The following is a 21,673-nucleotide window of genomic DNA, read 5'->3' on the forward strand; positions in this document are numbered from 1 at the left end:
CCCTTCAGGGTGAATAGCAATGCACTTGGAGGGCCACACATTCCAAGTCAGTAATCCCAGCCAGACAGTCATAGCCAAGGTTTGAAACAGTGAGGTCCAGGAGCGGGGGCAGGGGGAGATTACACATATAAACATTACATACTACTGTAAAAAGAGACCTGCTGCTATTTACAAGAAACTAATTTTATTGATGTTTTAATTGTAATTTACACCAACTGTATTGTTTTGATGTTGGATGTAGACCCCCGACACTCACCCCCCACCAACACCAAAAAAACAAACGGTTCTATGGACAGGTGTGGCCAAACCCTTCCTTGTCTGTGACTTTAAACTGGAACGCTCTCAGTATGATATGTTTGAGTGTGTGTGTGTGTGTGTGTCTGTGTGTGTATGGAGTGTAGAGAGTGCTGCTTCAACATACATAGGTGAACAATATTGAAATCTGATCATTAAGCTGTTATTTTAACCTTAGTTGGCTATAAAAAATGAAAGTAAAAGGCTTTAGAGTAACATTATTACAAGTTAACATCATCCAGAATCTCCATCCATCCAACCATCCATTATCTGCTGTTATATTCCGAGGTTAGGTCATGGGGGCAGCAGTCGAAGCAAGGATGCCCAGACCTCCCTCTCACCTGCCACCTCTAGCTCCACTGGGGGAATGCCAAGGTGTTCCCAGGCCAGTCAAGAGATATAATCACTCCAACGTGCCCTGGGTCTTCTCTGGGGTCTCCTCCTGGTTGGACATGCCCAAAGCACCTCCCCAGGGAGGTGCATAGGAGACATCCTAGATAAGTTCCTGAACCACCTTTTGGCTTTTGATGCAGATGAGCATGGGCTCTACTTTGAGCCCCTCCCAAATGTCTGAACTGCTCGCCCTATATCTTACACTGAGCCCAGAATCTGTGGCGGAAGCAGAGAGGGCTGAGGTAATCCACTCTCCACCAGCAACATCACACTGCCCACCAGCCATGCCATGCCACCCACTGCAAAGCTGAGCCTGCAATGCCAGGAGTACCATCAAGGAGCTGCCCCACTGATGAGACCTTGCCCCTGTATCATCAAGTGAGCCGGATGGGCCACAAGTGCCGCAACTACACGAATTGCATAGTAGTGGTCACCGATTGTTGAACTTTGGTGGACACGGGATGAATCATCACCCTCATTCATTCAGGTGTCCTCTCAGGCACCAACCAGCTGGATTTGCTGGGATGGGAGGCAACACAGGTCCAACTCGCATCTGTCACTAGCGTGTGTGTGCCGATGAATGAGAGGAGGTGGCTTAGCCTCATGCTAGCAGGGTGGACCACAGAGCAAGAAGTGTAGGAGGCTGAGATCCGTGATCCATTCTTCATTGAGCTTGACTTGCGGTCCCTTCTGGGGCGTTCGTATCAATGTCACCAGGGACACACTACATTTTGGCATGGATATGATGAACCTTCACCGAGATGGCAACCACAAGCTTCAGGCAGCGGAGTAGAAGATCCAGGAGACGGTAGCAGTGGGAGCCATTGAGCCTTCGGACAGTCCATATGCTGCACCTGCAGTCCTGGTAAATAAGAAGGGTGGGTCATGGTGACTTCCATTTTTTGACCCAGAACAATTGGTCTGCTGCCCCACATCAATGATGCATTGGATTAGATTCAGGTCAATGTGGCTATTGGCAGGTCAAACTGGCCCTGGATTCTCAACCCAGCACCGTGTTCATCATTAGTCAAGGTTTATGGCACTTTTGGGTAATGCCGTTCGGAATCTGCAATGCCCCTGCCGACTTCAAAAGCCAGTGCACTGTCCACCTGGATGACCTGCTCACTCACATTGCAGATTTTGAGGGGGCACTAAACAACCTGTGCCCGATTACTGCTGCTATTCACAAGGCTGACCTGTGCTCCCTTGAAGTGTTCCCTCCTTCAGAAACAGGCACAGTTCTTGGGTCACATAATGAGCAGTGAATGTGTGATGGCAGACCCAAGAAAGATAGCAGTGGTGACGAAATGGCTCACCCTGTGAAGCACCGCTGAGCTCTGCAGCTTTCTGGGGCTTGCCTCGTATCACCAGTGGTTCATAACGAACTTCGTCAGTACCACTAAACCGCTCCACTGCCTCAAAGAAAAGGGGCAGCTATTTGAGTGGACTGAGAACTTTGCCACCACTTTCAGCCATCTGAGGTAACCTAATGTCCTGACTCTGTGAGGTCATAAATGATCCCTGGGCATCTTTCAAAAGAGTAGGGGTGTTACCTCTATGTCCTGGCTAAAAATTGCCCACTGTGGCCCTATCAAATCTGGCCTCCTATTCATCCCCTGCATCTAATGGGTAAATTCTCTTTTGCCCTTTCACCACCTTAACTACTGTGTGGTGGGCATACTGGCACAGAATGGCTGCCATCGCATTATCCAGGTGGGTACAATACAGCGGTGGTGGTTGAAGTGACTCCTCATTGGTACTGTAGAAGCGCTTTGGGTGTCTTGAAAAGCAATATATTAATGCAACAAACATTCATTCATGGTGGTGGCTTATTTCAGTCAGACACTGAGCCTCCCTGAAAGAAAATACTATTTAACCTTCTACAAGCACCTTGCTGCCAAAGCCAGTCATCATTTCCACCCTTCCTCCTTCACCTGGTTGTTAAGCTTCTGCGATCCCGAGGGACAGCTGGTACGCAGACTGGTGGTTCTACAATGGTATGACTTTGAGGTCCAGCACCAACCGGGCAGGCTCCATGGCAGCACTAATGCTCTCTCTCATTGCCCCTGCTATATGGGCAACTTCTGTCACTGCCGCTGCACTGAGGAGTACAGCCTGAGGTGGGTTTGTGCCCCAGCGGGATATCAGCAATGAGGGACTGAAGACCATCGATCTTCAGTGGATGCAAGTTAACACTTTAGTCCAGGCAAACGAGCCAGTGCAGGCTTGAGTCAGGGGTTGGTTGCAAGCAGCGATGCAGCCATAATGGAGGGAGGTCACTGCATTTAACACAGAAATCATGGCCCTCACTCTCTGCTCAGTCCCTGGATGGCAAGAAGCAACTGTTGTAGCTGCTGGTGCCCCAAAGTCTCCTTCCAACGGTCCAGAAGATGAAGCATAGACTGACCAGAGTCAGGCACTTTGGAGCAGCAAAAACTACGTTGCAGCCTCTATTAGCCTGGCTGCAGCCAGGAGACGGATCTGTTTGTGCACTGCTGCAATGCATGCATCACCCAGGTGGGGGCTCCCATGAAGAGAGTCGGGGTGGACATCTTAGGTCCCTTTCCCTGCAATGAGGCTGGGAACGGCTACGTGCTCATGCTAATGGATAATTTTACCAAGTTGCCTAAGGTGCACATGGTTCCCGATCAGAGTACAGTGACCACGGCTGAGAAGCTTATCGAGGAATTCTTCTGGTGCTTTGGTGTATTGGAAGAGATACACAGCAACCAGGGGTGAAACTTTGAGGTGCAAGTGTTTGGTGTGATCTACAGTCGGCTGGGCATTACAAAGACCCTGACCACCCCCCTTCACCCAGAAAGCAATAGGCTCGAGGAGTGGATTAATTGTGTGTTCACTACACTGCTCACCATCCTAGTCACCGACCACCAGCATCACTGGGACCTCCACCTGTCCCTGTGGGCATACTAAGTAGCGGTGTAGGAGAGCACTCAAGCAACAGGCTGTTCTGATTTGGGGGCTGCACACACCAGTGGAATTGGTGTTCAGATTGCCCCCTGAGTCGGTGGTCCTGAGGGAGTAAGGTATAAAGTGCGTGAGAGCCTGAAAAACATACACGAGCTGGCCCAGCAAAACCAGGGCACAGCAACCACCCAACAGAAGAGTACCTACTATGCACACAGCCGCAGGCAGAACTTTAGTGCCAGGGACCCAGTTTGCCTGCGGCTGCCCAAGCAGTGAAAGGCTGTGGTCCCGTCCAGGGATCCTCTTGCCCTGTATTGCCCCCTGGCCAGACCTGACGTTCTTGCAGCGGCCATGGACCAGGACACTCTGGCAGAGGGAGGGACGTCTGGCACCGCAGGGACAGTAGGACAACACCAGCCTCTGCCACATCTTCGTGACTTTGTGGTGTACTTGGGGGTTGCCAGGAATGACTGACCCCTTATGTGGGGGCAATGTAATGCTGTGAGGTTGGCGGGCAGAACGAATTATGCAGTGTACCAGAAAGCTTCAAACTAGTGTACAGTAATATATGTATTTGTGTATTTATCCTGTAAATAGTAAATATCATAACTGTGTCATATTTGTTGTACCATGTAACCCTGAACAGGAGTGCCATTTGAATTAGCGAGCAGTGGTGTCTTAATGGTTAGGGAAGTGCACTTGTAATTTAAAGATTGCTGGTTCAAATCCCTGACCAGCAGGGTACCACCCATCACTGCTCCCTGGGCACTGAATTAGCTGCCCCCTGCAATGTGACGATGTCACATATGGGTTAAATGCAGAGGACACATTTCGTTGTTGTGTGCTGTGGTGTGTCAACACTGATCACTAAAATTATTGGCTTACATGTCTGTGTCACCATATTTGTGAGATATGGCAAGTGTCACTGAAGTCTGACGTCACTTGACAACGAAATTGCGAAAGTGCAGGCGACTCAATGTGAGGCACGAGTAATAAAAGAATATACTAAAAAATATACAAATTGCACTAACTCTACATATTGCACTGGATATTTAAATTGCACTTATGAATATGAAAATTAACAGTTCTGTTTAGAGTTTAAGATAAAAACTGTTCTTTAGGCGGTTTGTCCTGATTTTCATTGTTCTGTATCTCTTTCCTGATGGCAAAAGCTGAAAGAGACAGTGACAGGGATGTGATGAATCATTTGAAATGTCCATAGCTTTTTTTTTTTTATTTCAAATTTTTGAAAACCATAAAAATATTACTGTGGTCCGGACCTGAGTGATCTCATAGCTGGCTACGGACATGCTAAGCATATGGACATTTGGATTTTTCAACCAATCAGCAAACATACTTCTGACACCTTTCTAGAACTTTGCTTTGCAGTACATGGAGAGCATGTTGATAACTCCGTGTGGCAGTGGCTCTGTGCCAATCAATTTATGTAGGCATGTGCCTACTCAATATTATGCAATAATGTAATGCATAAATTAATTATTCAGTCAATCAATACATTGATAAACTACATTGATTGTGAAGAACATATCATTAAACTTGCAGATAGGGTAATCTGGTTAATGCAGGGGTCACCAACTCCGGTCCTGGAGAGCTACTATCCAGTAAGTTTTCTATCCTACCCGGCTTCTGATGAGCCACAATAGTTCTCAGGTAAATACCAGGAGCAGGTATGGCTCATCAGAAGCCAGGTAGGATAGAAAACTTACTGGATAGTAGTCCTCCAGGACCGGAGTTGGTGACCCCTGGGTTAATGAGTGAGCCCCCTCCATTTGATGGCATCTCTTTATCCTCTCCCCCATCCCTCATCCTTCCCATCTTCTTGATTACACTACACATCATCGAGTGTAGAGTTACCAAAACATTCATGACATTCATGACTCACATCTCTATGGAATGTCAAAAGGGCCAAAATGTGTTACCTTTTTTCGCATCAACATGCTCAAAAATTACATGTTAACAAGCACATTTTCGATGTGTTAATGTGTAATAATGTGTTAACATGCACAAAATGTGTGCATTAACATGTCAATTTTGGGCGTTAACCCGCCTATAGCTGGTCACATTAACACAACAAAAAATGGCGCGTTAACACATTTGTGAGTTACGTTGTCAGTGTGTGCAATTCTCTTTGGTTTTTGGGCATCATGGACTCAACCAACTTATTTTAAAAGAGTCTACCTCAACCTCCTTGCCCCATGAAACTTATTTACTAGTCAGTTAGTCTGGACTCATTTTTAGTTGGTTTAGAAGTGTAGTCATATTCGCTCTGTGAAATAATAAAAGAAAAGAGTGATAGCTTTTACGTTCTTGTGGTCTGCATTCCATAGATGGACAGGACTGTGTAAGTGTGAGCGGCACCAGTGCGAATGCAGAATTAGGCGCAGCAACACCTTCTGTGAAATGGCTTCTTCGAAATTGCTGAGCACTGAGCATGTAAGCTGTAAAAAAGACAACGTGTACACAGCATGCAGCTGTGAAATATACCTAATGTAGAGATCATGCTGAATATTGAGACTGAACGGTCTCAATATTCCCCTAGCGAAAAGTGTACTGAGAGTGTTAACGCATAATATCATGTTAACAGGCACAAAATGTGCGTATTAACATGCCGGTTTTGACCATGTTAACAAAAAAACAGCAGTAAACAAGGTTAGCTATCTTTAGCTGTTGACAATTATTAGCAAAGTAAATGATTTCCTGCAAGCATGAGATGGCAACTGACTTGTCACACAGACAAATACTGCATTAGTCTAAAACTGTCAAAATATATCACGCACATTAGTGATGCACAGATTTCGGTTACATCCGTGGACACCACGGTTAATTTGCGGATCAGTTTGGTGGCAGGGTTGCCAACTCTAAGACGTCTGGTATGGCACTTTCAGATCACACTCACGCAAGAAATCTTACAGAAAATCTGTATTATTCCATTATAAACCTAAAATTAGCAACATCAAAAGTGCTGGGAAAGTTTGCAAACCCTACAGACTATTTACAACATAATAAAACTGTTACATACATGTAAATGCATGTGAATGTGTGTGCAGACTTGTCTTGAATTGAAAATCTCACTCATGCCAGCTGAGGCAAAATTGGCTACTGTGGGGTCATTAAAAAAGATCATTCTGGTTAATAGCAGATGGGTTGGAATGACAGCTGCAGAAAAAAATTAGAAGACCACAGCACAATTTTTTGTTTCACTCATTTCTCAATTTATGGGTGTGCATCTGTGAATTATATATATATATATATATATATATATATATATATATATATATATATATATATATATACACACACACACACACACACACACATATACACACACACACATATATATATGCAAACTGCAGCCTGGTTCTTCTCTGTTTCTCATTCATGAAGGGCTTCCTCCTTGCTTTATGAGACTTCAGTCCTGCTTCTAGGAGCCTGATACAAACTGTCCTAGCAGTGCACTTCACTCCCGCAGTTAATGTTTCCCATAACCTTTTGAATGATTAATGAGAAACTGTCAGATAAGTTAACTGTCATCTCTGGCATTAGAATGTTACTTCTCCCTTTACCTGGCTGGTTTCTGGTCATTTCCAGTGTCTCCTGTTCAGTGTAGACTTCAGCCAGCAGAATCACGATTAAACCAGGATTTAAAAACGCAGATTTGTTTAAAAATATAGAGTGGTAAGGAAATTATTAATTACATTCTCTAAAATGTCCACATTTTATGTTAGGTACAAATTAACAGACTAGACTCTCATCGTGGGGTCCATTTGTCTTAAGCGGCAATGGAGGCAAAGACGATCTGAGAGAAAATCAAATAAGGGGAATTAAAAAGAAAAAAGGAAGGGAAGAAAAGTTATGTGTGGGAGTGATTTAGTGAAATAGTTAACCATGACCAATCAAGTTTTGGGTATGTGATATGTGGCAAAGTATTACTATTATTGTGTTTGTGAAGTTGCAGTGACATACAGAATTTTCTTTTGAAGAGACAATTGATTAGCCTCAATGTGCCAGCCTTTGTTTGGACTGCTGATAGGCTGCCACTCATCCAGCATTTTCCGGGATCACCCCGGATTTTGGTCGTCTGTCCTGGGAAAAAAAAAATTCATTCCCGGACACAGAATGTCCCAGAATCAGAGACTTGTGTATATGTGCATTAATAACACTGTCATATTCCCCCCCCCTCTCTCTCTCTCTCTCTCTCTCTCTCTCTCTCTCTCTCTCTCTATCTCTATATATATATCTCTATATATATACATATATATATACATATATATATATATATATATATATATATATACATACATACATATATATATATATATATATATATATATATATATATATATATATATATACATATATATATATATATACACATATATATACACACACACACACACACACACACACACACACACACACATACACACACACATCTCTCAGGTCAAAACATTGCTGATTTTGGCTGAATTACAAAAAATACAAGTGGTACTAAATTAAGAGCCATTTGGCAGAGTCCAAGATTGGAGAGCACATTCACAATGTAACACACAGATTTCTGGACATGTTAACGCGACCGAATATGGTGGGTTAACACGGCTGAAATTGACAGATTTTGTATGTGTTAACATGTTATTACACATTAACATGCACGTTCTGAAAGTGCAGCTTTTGACATGGTTGACCATTTTCTCCTATTACAAAGACTTAAATCTGAGGTCACGTTGTGTGGAATGATGTTGAAGTGGTTTAAATTGTATTTGACTAATCGTTATCAATATGTTCAAGTGTCAAATTATTGTACTCCGTCATTTATGTCACCAGTCAAGTATGGAGTACCACAGGGATCAGTGCTTGGTCCTTTATTGTTTTCTCTCTGCATGCTGCCATTAGTTAACATAAATATAAAATATAATGTTAACTATCACTCCTATGCATTATACATTTCAGTTACGCCTAACGACACTGCATCTAATGTCACTTTAGCTAAGTAATTTTTATTACTAAACTCTCAGAAAACTGAGGTTCTGTTGTTTGGTGGCAAGTCCATGGACAGGAATGCTATAATCTCTGCACTCCATTCCAAAGGACTAAACTTTTCCCTCAGCAACTCAACCCGTAACCTAGACGCCATCTTAGATACAAGCCTGTCATTCAACTTGCATCATGCAGTATTGAAGGTCTGTTTCCTACAGCTACAAAACATTACCAAACTACAACAGCTTCTTACTATTCAAGATACAGAGTAATTGATACATGCCTTTGTATACAGTAGGTTACACTGCTGTAATGCTCTGTTATCTGGGAGCTCACACTGCACACTAAACACCTTGCAGTGTGTTCAAAATGCAGCAGCTGGAATTGTTCTTAGGCCCCTGCATTGGCTTCCTGTTAAGTTTAGTACTAAGTTCAAAATTCTCCTACTTACATATAAGGCACTTAAAGGTCTAGCACCTGCCTACCTGACAGAATTACTTCAAGTTTAGAAGCCGCATCGTCCACTCATATCACACAATGCAGGTTTCCTTGTCATGTAAATAAAGTGACAGCAGTAAAGCATTCTGCTATAGGGCCCCTATCTTGTGGAATGGTTTACCAGCCTATGTTCTGGATGCAGAATTGGTCTCAGTCTTTAAATCTTGACTGAAGACCTATTACTTCAGTTTAGCTTACCTGGGACCTAAGACATAACACACCGTATCTGTGGATGCTGGTGCTGCTGTACAGGCCATTTTTATATACTGTGCTTCTCCGTTAGTGTGTCTATGCAGGTTCTGACTCTCCACGCTCCCTGCCTTCCCTCCCACATGTCCGGAAGGTGCCTGGGGTGGGCCCATCTGAGCTGGAGTTCTGGTTCAGTCCCTGGAAGGGTAACATTGTGGATGTGACTTACGAACTGTAATATCGTGGGTGCAGTGTTCAATCTGCCACCCTACACAGGCCAGTGTGGAGAACAGCCTCACTGATGGACTTAATCACAGCTTATACCTTGTTTTTAGCAAGCAAGTCCACTCTTTTCTGTTCTGAATAAAGTTGGCATGCCCAGGGGGGTTGGGCAGCAAGTTGACCTCTGACCCCCACAGGTTTTTTTCTCCTTATTTGGTAGTTTTTGGTTCCTCTGCTCCATTGTCATCTTGCTTTCGAGGTCTAATCTTGTTGTCTTTCCTTTTCCCTGTTAAGTACTACCACCTAATATCACAACACACCCATGTGAAGTGCCTTGGGGTGAATCCATTGTGAATTGAATTGAATTGAATTGAATTGAATTGAATTGAATTGAATTGAATATTGCGTCCATTTCACTGCTGCCTGGTCCCTACAGGCTGTCTATGTTATTGCTTGCATTTTCTTTATTGAACAACTTCATAAACAAAACAACAGTGGCATGACTTGACAAATAGTATATTCACAGAGTGGATATGCATAGATGTTTCACTACTAACCTATTAAAAATATGACTAAAGTCTAAACTGACTAGTTAATAAGTGTCACACGGGAGCTGGTGCAGCCTCCACAAGTATCTCTTCGGCAGAGATACAGGACTTTCTCTATCAAAAGGGTCAAAACATATTAGCTTTTTTGCATTAACACACTCAAACCTGACACGCTATCATGCTAATTTTGTACATGTTAACACGTTTTTACACATTAACAGAATGTATGGAATGCCATCGGGGTCAAAATCCTCTGATGCCATCCATCCATCACCGTAACCACTTAATCCCAACTGGGGTCGCGGGGGGGACCGGGGCCCATCCTGGGAACAATGGGTGCAGGCAGGAAAGGCACCAAACCCAGGACCTTCTTCCTGTGAAGCAGCAGCACTAACAACTGCGCCACCGTGCCACACATCCTCCGAATCAACACGTCAGATTTGTACATCTTATGATGTTGAAAACGTGCGTCTTGCATTAATTTTCAACGTCTTAAGACATTCAGACCATTAAAGCTTATTAGTTGGCGTCACATACTCACCCCATTCTGACACAGGCGTACGTACAGCCCAATGCAGCTAGCTGCTGAGTTATGGTCATGTGGTCTCCACATTTTCCGGCAGAGGTGGGATATTTTTTGCCTGTACAAATTACATTGTCCAGCAACATTTGCTACCTAGCCACAAACATCAACACAACACGTATTTTGAACAAAACAAGCAAACTATTTTTTGGCTGATGTTACCTAGCTATTCATCTACCTAAATGTAACACTGCCACTGCTTACTTGATTATGAGATCATTTTATGTGTTTTTGTGTATTTTTATGTCTTGTGTGTGGTTTTTGAAATGGTGCCTACCCACAAATTTAATTTGCACAACGCTCCTAGTTGCTGATTTTTTTACAATGTTAAATGGTCTTATTAATATTCATGAGGGAAGCGCTAGATGATTGGCCATCTCAATATTTATGAGAAGCCCTACCTGATTGGCCAGTGACTCCCATCGACATGTGATACCTATTTTTTTCTGTGTAAACTGTAAAGCATTCACTATTAATGAGTTTTCCCGAACCACACTGTAAAACGCGAATTCGCGTCTCGTACGCCACTGTTCCTACTGCTAGTCATTATTCTGTTGATAGGTTAGTGGCATTGGGTGCATTGCTTTAGTTTATCCAGCAGATGTCAGTCTCACACCAACCTAGCGTTAATTTTTTTCTGCACCGGCTTTTCCCAGAGACATATCCCTCTGGCTTGTCAACTTTGGTCACCTGGCTAGAGTGAGATTTTCAATCTGAGACAAGTCTGCACACTCATTTTCATGTATGTAACTATTTTATTACCTTTTAAATAGTATGTAAGTTTTGCAGACTACCCCAACGCTTTTAATATAGCTAATTTTAGATTTGTAATGGAATAATGTAGATTTGGGGTAAAAGTTCTTGCGTATTGTGCAGAATTCTGCACCCCTGCCGTGAAATGCTCCCCCTTGTCGGGAGCGCGCACCGCTCTTTTCTTCGATTCGAAGGGGGAAAACACGTAGTTCCGTCAATCTAAATATGCAACAGAAATATTAAATTTCACTTGCACATTTAGAAGACCTTTATCACTTTCACTTCACGAAGGCTGCATTTAACCCACATAAAAGTGATGAACTGTGACATGTAGACGATGAGCACCGAACGAGAACGTAGGTTATTTCTCTCGTCATCAGTTTAGAAGAATCAGTCTTGGCAACTGTGTGTCACATAAAAACGTCACATTTTACAAGTCTTAGCACTGACTGGGTTCTCGCCAATATTTGAATATAAAATTGTATTTATTTATTTATTTATTTATTCATAACAATAATAATAATCATAATTATTATTATTATTATTATTATTATTGAGATATATAAATAAAAATACGCATCCTTTCGATAATCACACTAGTTCACTTTCTCCATCTTCGGCTCAGTTCGGTAAAGTTGGAAAGATATTGGCAGATTCGAACTTCGCGGCTCAATAAATCTTAAACAAAACGTTCTTACAACACAATATACGTGTCTATTTAACAGTGGTAAGGTAGACAATGAGCTACAACCGGATTTTCGTCCAAACGATATGTATTCAAAGAAATACGGGTAACTTTGCTCCCTATGAGCAGTCCGCTGTCAGAGGAGAGCTTAGGGACCGTCTGCAAAGTGCAAAACGAAAACGGATACTGTCAATAACTTCACTTCCAAAGAGTGAAGAGCCACCAAAATCACTAAAGGCTTTTGGAATGTTATCATGGTCATACTACACCCCTTAGTTTGGTGAAATATACCTTAGTCTATTTTTAAAGATTTTTTATTAGGAATAACATTCAATAACTTTGCTCCTATCAACTGTACTACCAACAAAATCACTACACACTTCTACAGTCTCATTATGGTCATACTACACCATTTAGTTTGGGGAAAAAAAACATTATTATGAAATAAAATGCAATAACTTTGCTCCTATCAATTGTAGTGCCACCAAAATTACTATATACATATGCAATCTTATTATGGTAGGACTGCATCACTTAGGTTGGGAAAATGTGGCTTAGTCTATTGTTAAAGGGATTTTAGTGGCAATAAAATTCAATAACTTTCTTACTATAAACTGTAGTTCCACCAAAATCACTCTGCTCATCTAGTGTGTCATCATGGTCGTACTACAGCATTTAGTTTGGGGAAATGTGGCTAAGTCTATTGTTAAAGAATTTTTATTGGCAATAAAATTCAATAACTTTCGTACTATAAACTGTAGTTCCACCAAAATCACTACACACATCTACAGTATCATTACGGTCGTACTACAGCACTTAGGCCCAATCCCAATTCTATTTTCTACCCCTTTGCCTACCCCTCACCCCTTCCCCTTGCCCCTTGAAATGAAGTGGAAAGGGGTAGGGTTAAAAAATTTCCCCTAAGAAATGGGACACCACTACTACACGTCATCATCCATTGTCACTACCTCCTAACGTTACGTCAGAGGACATGCTCCGATGTTTATCACAAATTCCAAGATGTCGCCGTCAGCATCGTAGCATGTAAAGATTACTCACTCCCGAAGTTTTTTTGCGCCGTATTTGGACTTTAAAAACAGATGTTCGTTTTCACCTCGAAAACGTATGAGCCTTCGGGTTTCCTCAGCTGTCCCTATACAGAATATAATTTACAAAAATGTTGTCATGTTGCAATAAGTACGAATAGTGTAAGCACCGTTCATTTACATGTACACATATGGCCGTAAGCAAAACAAAACAACGCGTTACCACATGCAGTCAGTTACCGGGTAACGTTATATGACATAAAAATATATTTCCTAATATTGTGCAATCAGTGCTATCCGCAAGCAAACTTTAGCGATTTTTTTTCAAACGTTTCTTTAAAGAACATCACCGTAAACACAAACACAAGATTGATGGTAATATACATGTAATGAAAAAATGTCATAAAAATCCTTATTAATGGCAAAAATTACTTAACATTTATGGGTCTGCTTGCTCGAGTGGGCAGCCATGTTGTAAATTTCTCTTAGCCCTTCGTTTGAAGTGAGGTCCCGAAAAATCTTCGTTTCGAGGGCTATCTAGCCCTTCCCCTTACCCCTACCCCTCCAATCAAAAGAGAATTGAGTCACCCCTACCCCTACACGTGAACGCGCCAAACGGAGGGGTAGGGGTAAGTGTAGGGGTAAGGGGTAGAATTGGGATTGGGCCTTAGTCTGGGGAAATGTACCTGTGTCTATTTTTAATTTTTTTTTTTTTTACATTTTTTATTAGGAATAACCTTCAATAACTATGTGACAGTTAAGTGTAGTGTCACCAAAATCACTACACAACTCTACAGTGTCATCATGGTCATACTACGAAGTTCGAATCTGCCAATATCTGCCAACTTTACCGAACTCTTCGGCTCGCGTCCGCCCCCATTCATCAAATTATAGCCTACCAGGGAAAAAAAATTGTACGGTAATGCATGTGTAATACGATCTACATTCATTTGGTCGGAATTGTTGGAGCTGGAGCTTGTTTTGGCTCTTACCCCCGAAGAAATGAGAATCATTAATGTTTTATGTCTTTGGGGCTGTTTTATATTTTGCTTCTCAAAAGAAGGTAAGGAAAGAACTCTCTAGCAGCTAGTTTATTCTGCATGTAAACATTTCTTCGGAAAGTGACAAAATGCTAAAACAATATGTACATTTGTAGTTTTTCTTACAAAAGTATTTTTAAAAAGCATTTTCTACAAAATACATACGCCAACGTAGCCCGCGTAAATCATGGGGTTCTAGACGACACAACAACCCACCGTGCAGTAAAAATAACTAAAACTCTTACCCAATATATTGTTTTTGATAATAAACCATTGTCGGTCCTTGATAACGTCGGATTTAAGCGCTTTCAGAATGCGTTGAAACGTTTCTCTCAGATCCCAGTGATATAAGACATGAATGATACTACGTATCTGATAAAACATGTGTTTGAAAGTTCGAGTCTATTCAATAGGGGTTTTGAGGTTTTTTTGTCTGATTTGAAAATTTGAATTTAACACAGCCTCACAACTTTTTTGCAAATAGGGTTGTACATTGTTGTCTATCCCATCTTTTCTAGTTAAATGCTAGACACATTTGAATAGGGTCTTTTTGATACGGTGTTCATTTTAGGACATCCTCAGGTCTTATGAAAAAATCCGTCAGACTTCAGACAAAACGGCATCAGACATCGAACTCAGACAAAACGGACTCGGGTGTCAGGAAAAAAACCGTCAGACTTCAAACAAAACGGCATCAGAACAAACGGACTCAGACAAAACGGACTCGGGTGTCAGGAAAAAAACCGTCAGACTTCAGACAAAACGGCATCAGAACAAACGGACTCAGACAAAGCGGACTCGGACAAAACGGCATCAGAAAAAACTTAAACATTTTTTTTTAATACATTTAATATAAAAATGTAGAACTATTATTGTTCGCTACTATTTTGCTTAGATTTATTTTTTTTCCAGACATTTGTTCAAGATGTCATCTGGCAAGGAATGCTCCAACTATGGCAGTTTGACACTGGCTTTGTTTGAAGCTGTTATCACAGTTTATTATATGATGTAAAGTTACTAGTCCACTAAGTTATTGAGAAGAAAAGTAGCCTTTTGAAAAAATGTTGAAATAAAATACATTTGTCTTACTTATGTGGTAATTATTTTAATTTTGAATTTGGGGTGTAATTAGATTTAAATCCCATAACATGTTTGGCTGGTAGAGGTGGTAATAGAAAGGTGGTTGTCACATTTAATTTTGTAGATGCAATGATAATGTTGTTATTCAGCCAGGGATTTAAACAAAGGGAAATTAGCTGCGTACTGGGCTCACAAGGACATCAAGTTAGGTAAGCCTACATTTAGAAAAGTGTGTTGCTGTATCAGCATTGATATGACACATCTAGCGTGACCACCTAATCCATGTCAGGAGGGACACTATGAGCTACTCCAGGTTTTACAAATACTTTAAAACTGAAAGGCTCCTTGGCTAATTAGTTCTTCTAGTTCTAAATAATAATTTTTGTGCTTTTACTGGTTTGTTTCCTTCATTCAAAGACTCATCCAGCTGTTTCACATTAACATTACTGACACATGCATGACTGAAGGAGACTGACCAATCAGCACACAGCAAGAACTCCTTGCTCAAGTGAAATTCAGGTCCTTTTAATTGAAATGATTGAAATGGTAGTTTGCAGACCCTGTCATAGCTCATAGTGTCCCTCCTGACGTGGATTAGGTGGTCACCCTAGACACATCTCTGAGACTGGACAGGATGTAGTGTCTTTTGATAAAAAAAAAAGTCTATGTTGTGGTTGGTTTGTGGCATAACAGTGAAAGACACTTGAGAAGAATTTTAGAACGTTTGGGGTTGAAGCGGAGATGCCCCCAGCGACCTGTCACTGAAATCCACAAAGCTTTTTCTTTATTTGAAGCTGCAGTAGCTTTTTGGCTTTTCCAAAAGCCTGTGCTGCACCTGTAATGCATATATATATCGTACCTGAAACCTATGCAAAGTGACTACTTCTCACAGTAACAATAGTAGAACTCACAAATGGGAATAATTTGGGCTTTCCTTACTGATAAATGCATTGGCACTCCTTGAGCTGGAGTCATCTGCAATATAAATGGGACAGTGCTTTGTAGAATCCTACTACTGCCACAGACGTCTCTACAGTAAACTTGTGAAAACTGCCATAGTTGGATACTCCTTTTGCATTCCTTGCCAGATGACATCTTGAACAAATGTCTGGGAAAAAAATAAATCTAAGCAAAATAGGAGCGAACAATAATAGTTCTACATTTTTATATTAAATGTATTAAAAAAATTTTTTTTTAAGTTTTTTCTGATGCCGTTTTGTCCGAGTCCGTTTTGTCTGAGTCCGTTTGTTCTGATGCCGTTTTGTCTGAAGTCTGACGGTTTTTTTCCTGACACCCGAGTCCGTTTTGTCTGAGTCCGTTTGTTCTGATGCCGTTTTGTCTGAAGTCTGACGGTTTTTTTCCTGACACCCGAGTCCGTTTTGTCTGAGTTCGATGTCTGATGCCGTTTTGTCTGAAGTCTGACAGATTTTTTCATAAGACCTGAGGATGTCCTAAAATGAACACCGTACTACGGGTACGGCTTTGAACAAAAGATCCTTCGTCTTCATTAAATGTTTACTATGTCGGTGCATGTTTGTTTTGTGCTGTTGTTGATTTTGATAGTCCAGTATTTATCATGCACTGGTCAGCAGAAACACGACTGCGGTCGTCCCTTTGCCAGTTTTCTTGGTACTCTTATCTGTAGGAATACCCCGTGTTCAGCCTTTTGGAAAATGTCCTGTTCTGAATGTTATATTAACTCAGTCTGTGTGGCAGTTTGTCCTAGAGTGACACTGACGCCCACAGATCCCCTGGTGGTGGGCAGAGGGAGTGGCATCTTGGCGATCTGCACTGCCGCCGATGGCCTTCCGGAAGCAGAGGTGTCATGGCGCACAGACCAGCTGGATGGCCCAGTTGAGGTCATGAAGAACATGACACAGAACCCCGATGGCACGACAACTGTCAGGAGTCACCTGCTGGTGACCCCCACCAGGTCCATATATGATCGAGAAGTGCAGTGTGTGGTGAAGCATTCGTCGCTGGAGCACGATGAGATCGTGCCACACAGGATCTCTGTGCACTGTGAGGATTGATAGGATGCCAGACCCATTCCAATTAGTCCAGTGTTTACAGTATAATTTATTTTAGACTTTGAACATTTTTTGATGAATTAAACAAGAAGACAACCCTTTGTTCCATGCTGAAAAATACTTATGATCGAGGGTATGAATGTTTCCTCTAGATGCTCCACAGTCCGTGAATATAACTCTAAATGCAACGTCATCCGAAGGTCCAGTCTTCCATTGTGATGTAGATGCCAATCCTGCACCTACGAGATACACCTGGAGAAGGTAGAATATTGTCTTGTCTTACATGTCATTCCAAAGCTTTTAGGAGGTATGTTCAGTGAAATCTGTGTGGGTTGTTTCTGTAAAGTTTGTAACATTTAGATTAATCATTATATTAATGTCTAACAGGCTTCTGTTATAGATGCATTTTGTTCGCTTTAATCGTTCTAATTGTTCAGTAAGTCTGCATTGAGATGTTTTGATAGATTTTACTCCAGTATATCCAGCGACTGGTGAGAAATGACGGCACAGAGGTGCAGTGGTTAGCACTGTTACCTCACACTTCTGGGACCAGGGATCAAGTCTCCACCATGGCTCCATGTGTTTGTTCTTCCTGTGTTGTCGTGGGGTTTCCTCCGACAGGTTATCTGACTAAGCAACATATCCTGCTTTGTGGAATTACCCCCACAGTTGAAAAACATGCTGAGGCTAATTGGAGTTGCCGAATTGCCTGCATGAGCGAATAATGTGTGCGTGTGTCCTGCGACGGGTTGGTGCCCCATCCTGGGTTGTTCCCTGTCCTGCTCCTGCAGCCTCTGGGATCGGCTCCAGACCCCCCCCCCCATGACCCTGAATAGTACAAGTGGCTTCAGAAAATTGATGGACTGTTGATATCACATGTGACATGGTGCATTGCAACAGCAATAAAGGGTTTTCATCATCATCATACTGCCAGGAATTTTTAAAACCAAGAAGTAATTTGTCACCCTTGAAAAACATCTTTGGTGTATTCAGTACAGTCATATGAAAAAGTATGGGAACCCCTCTCAGCCTGCATAATAATTAACTCTACTTCCACCAAAAAGATAACAGTCATTTCCTAGGAACATCTGAGTGCTGGGGTGTTTTCCGAACAAAGATTTTTAGTAAAGCAGTATTTGGTTGTATGAAATTAAATCAAATGTGAAAAACTGGCTGTGCAAAAACTTGGGTACCCTTGTAATTTTGCAGATTTGAATGCATGTAACTGCTCAATACTGATTATTTGCAACACCAAATTGGTTGGAGTAGCTCGTTAAGCCTTGAACTTCATAGACAGGTGTGTCTGATCATGAGAAAGGGAATTTAAGGTGGTGAACTTATTGGGCTTCCCTTTGACGCTCCTCTGAAGAGTGACAGCATGGGATCCTCAAAGCAACTCTCAAAATCTGTTGATCAATTTTTTATTTTATTTTATTTATTTTTTAGCACATGTAAAATATTGCAGTGGCTGAGCTGGCGGAAGAGGGGGGACAGATTAGGAGGGGGCAGAAAAAAAATCAAAAGAAAGAAGTGAACTGGAGAGATTTTGTATGGAAGAATGATCTAACGTACCTCCATCCAGAACCCAGACACTCATCAAAGGCTATCGGAGGCGTCTAGAGGCTGTTAACCCTCTCAAGGCAGGCGTTGCTGATTTGCAACAGTTACAAACTAACTACCTTATTACCCCACATACATATTTTATGAGTTTTTTTTACTCAGAAGTACCACAGGACTTGGTTGTCCTGTCCTGTTACTAAAACTTAATTTGAGCCTGAAAGGGTTAAATTTGCATTGATGTAATATCTCTGTTGGGGTGCCCAAATTTATGCACCTGTCTAATTTTGTTATGATGCATATTGCACATTTTCTGTTAATCCAATAAACTTAATGTCACTGCTGAAATACTACTGTTTCCATAAGGCATGACATATATTCAAAGGAAGTTGCTACTTTGAAGGCTTAGCCAATGGTTAACAAAAATCCCAAAAAATTAAGAGGGATTCCCAAATGTTTTCGTGACTGTATTTGTTTATATTTTTGGCCTTTGTGTTTATGAGTAGTAAAGTATTAACCCTGTTTTTCACCACTATGCTTAGAATGAACGGTGAAGTACTGAGTCCTTCGCTCAGACCGGTCGGACACAAACTGTTGTTTTTAAAGATGGACGCAGATCTGAACGGCCTGTATGTATGTGAGGCATCAAATCAATATGGCCAACTTACTGGGACCCTCTTTGTGTATATAGGTAAGGATCAGTACAAGCTATGTCTAGACTGTACTAGTAATAGTAATACACTACTGATTTAAGTTCTTGATGGAAAAACTATGTACTGCAGGACACTTCAGATAGTAGGAAAGAAATTCTTCTTTTCACAGATATTTCCCAAGACTACAGTGGAGGTCTTCTTGCAGTGATTGTGGTCTTATTTTCTACTCTCAGTCTCATGATCATCTATACATGACACTACAGCAGAGGTAACTTCATTTGAATGTATCCAGCTGAGATGAGCATGCTTATGAATCTGAGTATAAGTACATAAGTACACCTCTTATGGTGCTTTTCCACTGCCACTAAGAACCGAGACGTACCTGAGCCATATGGCCAAGAGACGGTTTTCCATTGTAAATTATGCAAGCACATCTGTGAGAATCGCTGTACTGTTACCATCAAATGCTAGCAGAATTAGCATTAGCTGGCAAAAATTTGCATTACGAATCCATTCCTTTCATCAGTTCTACAGAACATTTTAAGGAAGAGGTTGGAAATTTATTGATCCAATTGATTTGATGCCTCAGCCGACTAAACCGAGCTGGTTGCATCACCACCATCTGATTGGTCGAAATGCACAGACATACCAGTAGACTGTGCATGGATTATCTGATGAAAAAACATATACAGTGATCCCCCGCTATATCTTTGATTTTTCCCCAATGCATCACAGTTCTCTGCGTATTGTATACCTTGCTTGTGATCCGATTGTTTTCGTTTTGTTTTAAGCCCTACGATGGCTCCCAAGTGTCCTGCATCTTCCTTCTGGCCTTCTGGTACTAGTGATCCTAAGACCTTGACCATTCAGGAGAAGGTAAAACTCCTGGATATGCTTCTGGAAGGAAAGCGTTACGTGGACGTCGCTTGCCATTATGGCTTGATCAATGGTACAATACATCAAGAAGGAAGAAAAGAATATATAAGAGCCATAAATGTTTTTATTTTTATATATTCCATTACGTATACAGAGAGAGAGATGTGTGTGTGTGTGTGTATGTATATATATATATATATATATACACACACACACACATATTATTATTATTATATTACTCATATCCTTAGCCCGACATTCACATGTATGTGTTTTAATAGGTTTGCATGTGTTTAAAGCGTGTCGGAGGGGTATTTTAAGGCTTAAAACTATAAAAAATGCTTATTTATATGGTCTTTCTATGTCGCATCTTTCTATTTGTATATATGTTGTAACGTGCAAAATTAAAGATTAAGCTTTAAAAAACTGTTTTGGCCTCTTCAACATATTGTTCACTGATGTATACATCAGTGCAGTACATTGTGTGAAATTCAGATATGCAATGAACTACAGTAGTATGGTTATATTAGTAGTAATGTGTAAATCTTAAGCATACAGTATTAGTGGGCTTTCATGAGTCATAGTTTATGTGAAGTGTAATGCATTGCTGGTATGCATGTCGGCTGTTTATTGTGTAGTGTGGGGGATGTACAATACTTCCCTTAACGCTTTGTAATAGACTGCAGAGAGATCACTCGCTTGCTGTGATGTGGACGTATATGTTACCATCTGCATCAGGGCTAGAGCGTTCAGTGACCACATTTAATGTTCGTGGATTGATTGCATGTCAGTAAAGAGAAGATAAGCTTACCTTTGTTGTCCGGAACTTCATTGCTTAAGAGCAATCCTTGTTAGACGAACCTAATGATATTAAAACTCAGTTTGAAGTTTTGTTAGCTGCTTAAAATTCTGATTGATGGTGCCTGAAATATGCATTCCAACTTCAAGTTGACTCTCATCTCTACAAATTAATGAATAAATTAATAATAACAAAAAAAATGAACTGTCTATGCACACAACATGCATACCCAAATAACACAGGCCAGCCTCAGCAGCTATTTCACCCAACTGTGCAGAAACTTTATGGAAATTTAACCTGGTGTAGCTCATTAAGTCATTGCTTTGCAAATAGCTGTCATAAGGGCCCCTTCCCAGCATGGCCACTCGCTTTGATCTGGGTGCTATGCTACGCCTAAACAGCGCCGTGGCATGGACCATAACTGCAGAGTGCCAGATGGTAAACCAGGCCACACCATGTGTCCTGTATCACGTACAGCTCTCTAAGGCTTAACGTTACCAGCTAAAA

The 21,673-nt window shown here is 41.4% G+C and overlaps 1 protein-coding gene and 2 long non-coding RNA genes across 3 annotated transcripts; 1 reads left to right on the forward strand and 2 right to left on the reverse strand.

Moving 5' to 3' along the window:
- Nucleotides 1–227: 227 nt before the first annotated feature.
- Nucleotides 228–14,566, reverse strand: LOC111842236 (uncharacterized). The gene is made up of 3 exons (XR_002837855.2): nucleotides 14,417–14,566; nucleotides 9,304–10,705; nucleotides 228–4,784 (listed from the first exon to the last, which is right to left on the reverse strand). It is a non-coding gene; the product is annotated as an uncharacterized lncRNA (long non-coding RNA).
- On the reverse strand, nucleotides 12,382–13,706 carry LOC140592012 (uncharacterized). The gene is made up of 2 exons (XR_011992231.1): nucleotides 13,569–13,706; nucleotides 12,382–13,238 (listed from the first exon to the last, which is right to left on the reverse strand). It is a non-coding gene; the product is annotated as an uncharacterized lncRNA (long non-coding RNA).
- LOC111842235 (nectin-3-like) lies at nucleotides 13,859–21,177 on the forward strand. The gene is made up of 6 exons (XM_023808649.2): nucleotides 13,859–14,194; nucleotides 16,968–17,273; nucleotides 17,434–17,542; nucleotides 19,381–19,529; nucleotides 19,661–19,759; nucleotides 20,283–21,177. Exons 1-5 carry the CDS (start codon nucleotides 14,134–14,136, stop codon nucleotides 19,744–19,746), a joined length of 711 nt encoding a protein of 236 aa, XP_023664417.1. The 5' UTR covers nucleotides 13,859–14,133; the 3' UTR covers nucleotides 19,747–19,759; nucleotides 20,283–21,177.
- Nucleotides 21,178–21,673: the final 496 nt, after the last annotated feature.

The sequence above is a fragment of the Paramormyrops kingsleyae genome, chromosome 7 (assembly GCF_048594095.1).
Source record: "Paramormyrops kingsleyae isolate MSU_618 chromosome 7, PKINGS_0.4, whole genome shotgun sequence".
Taxonomy (NCBI): Eukaryota; Metazoa; Chordata; class Actinopteri; order Osteoglossiformes; family Mormyridae; genus Paramormyrops; species Paramormyrops kingsleyae.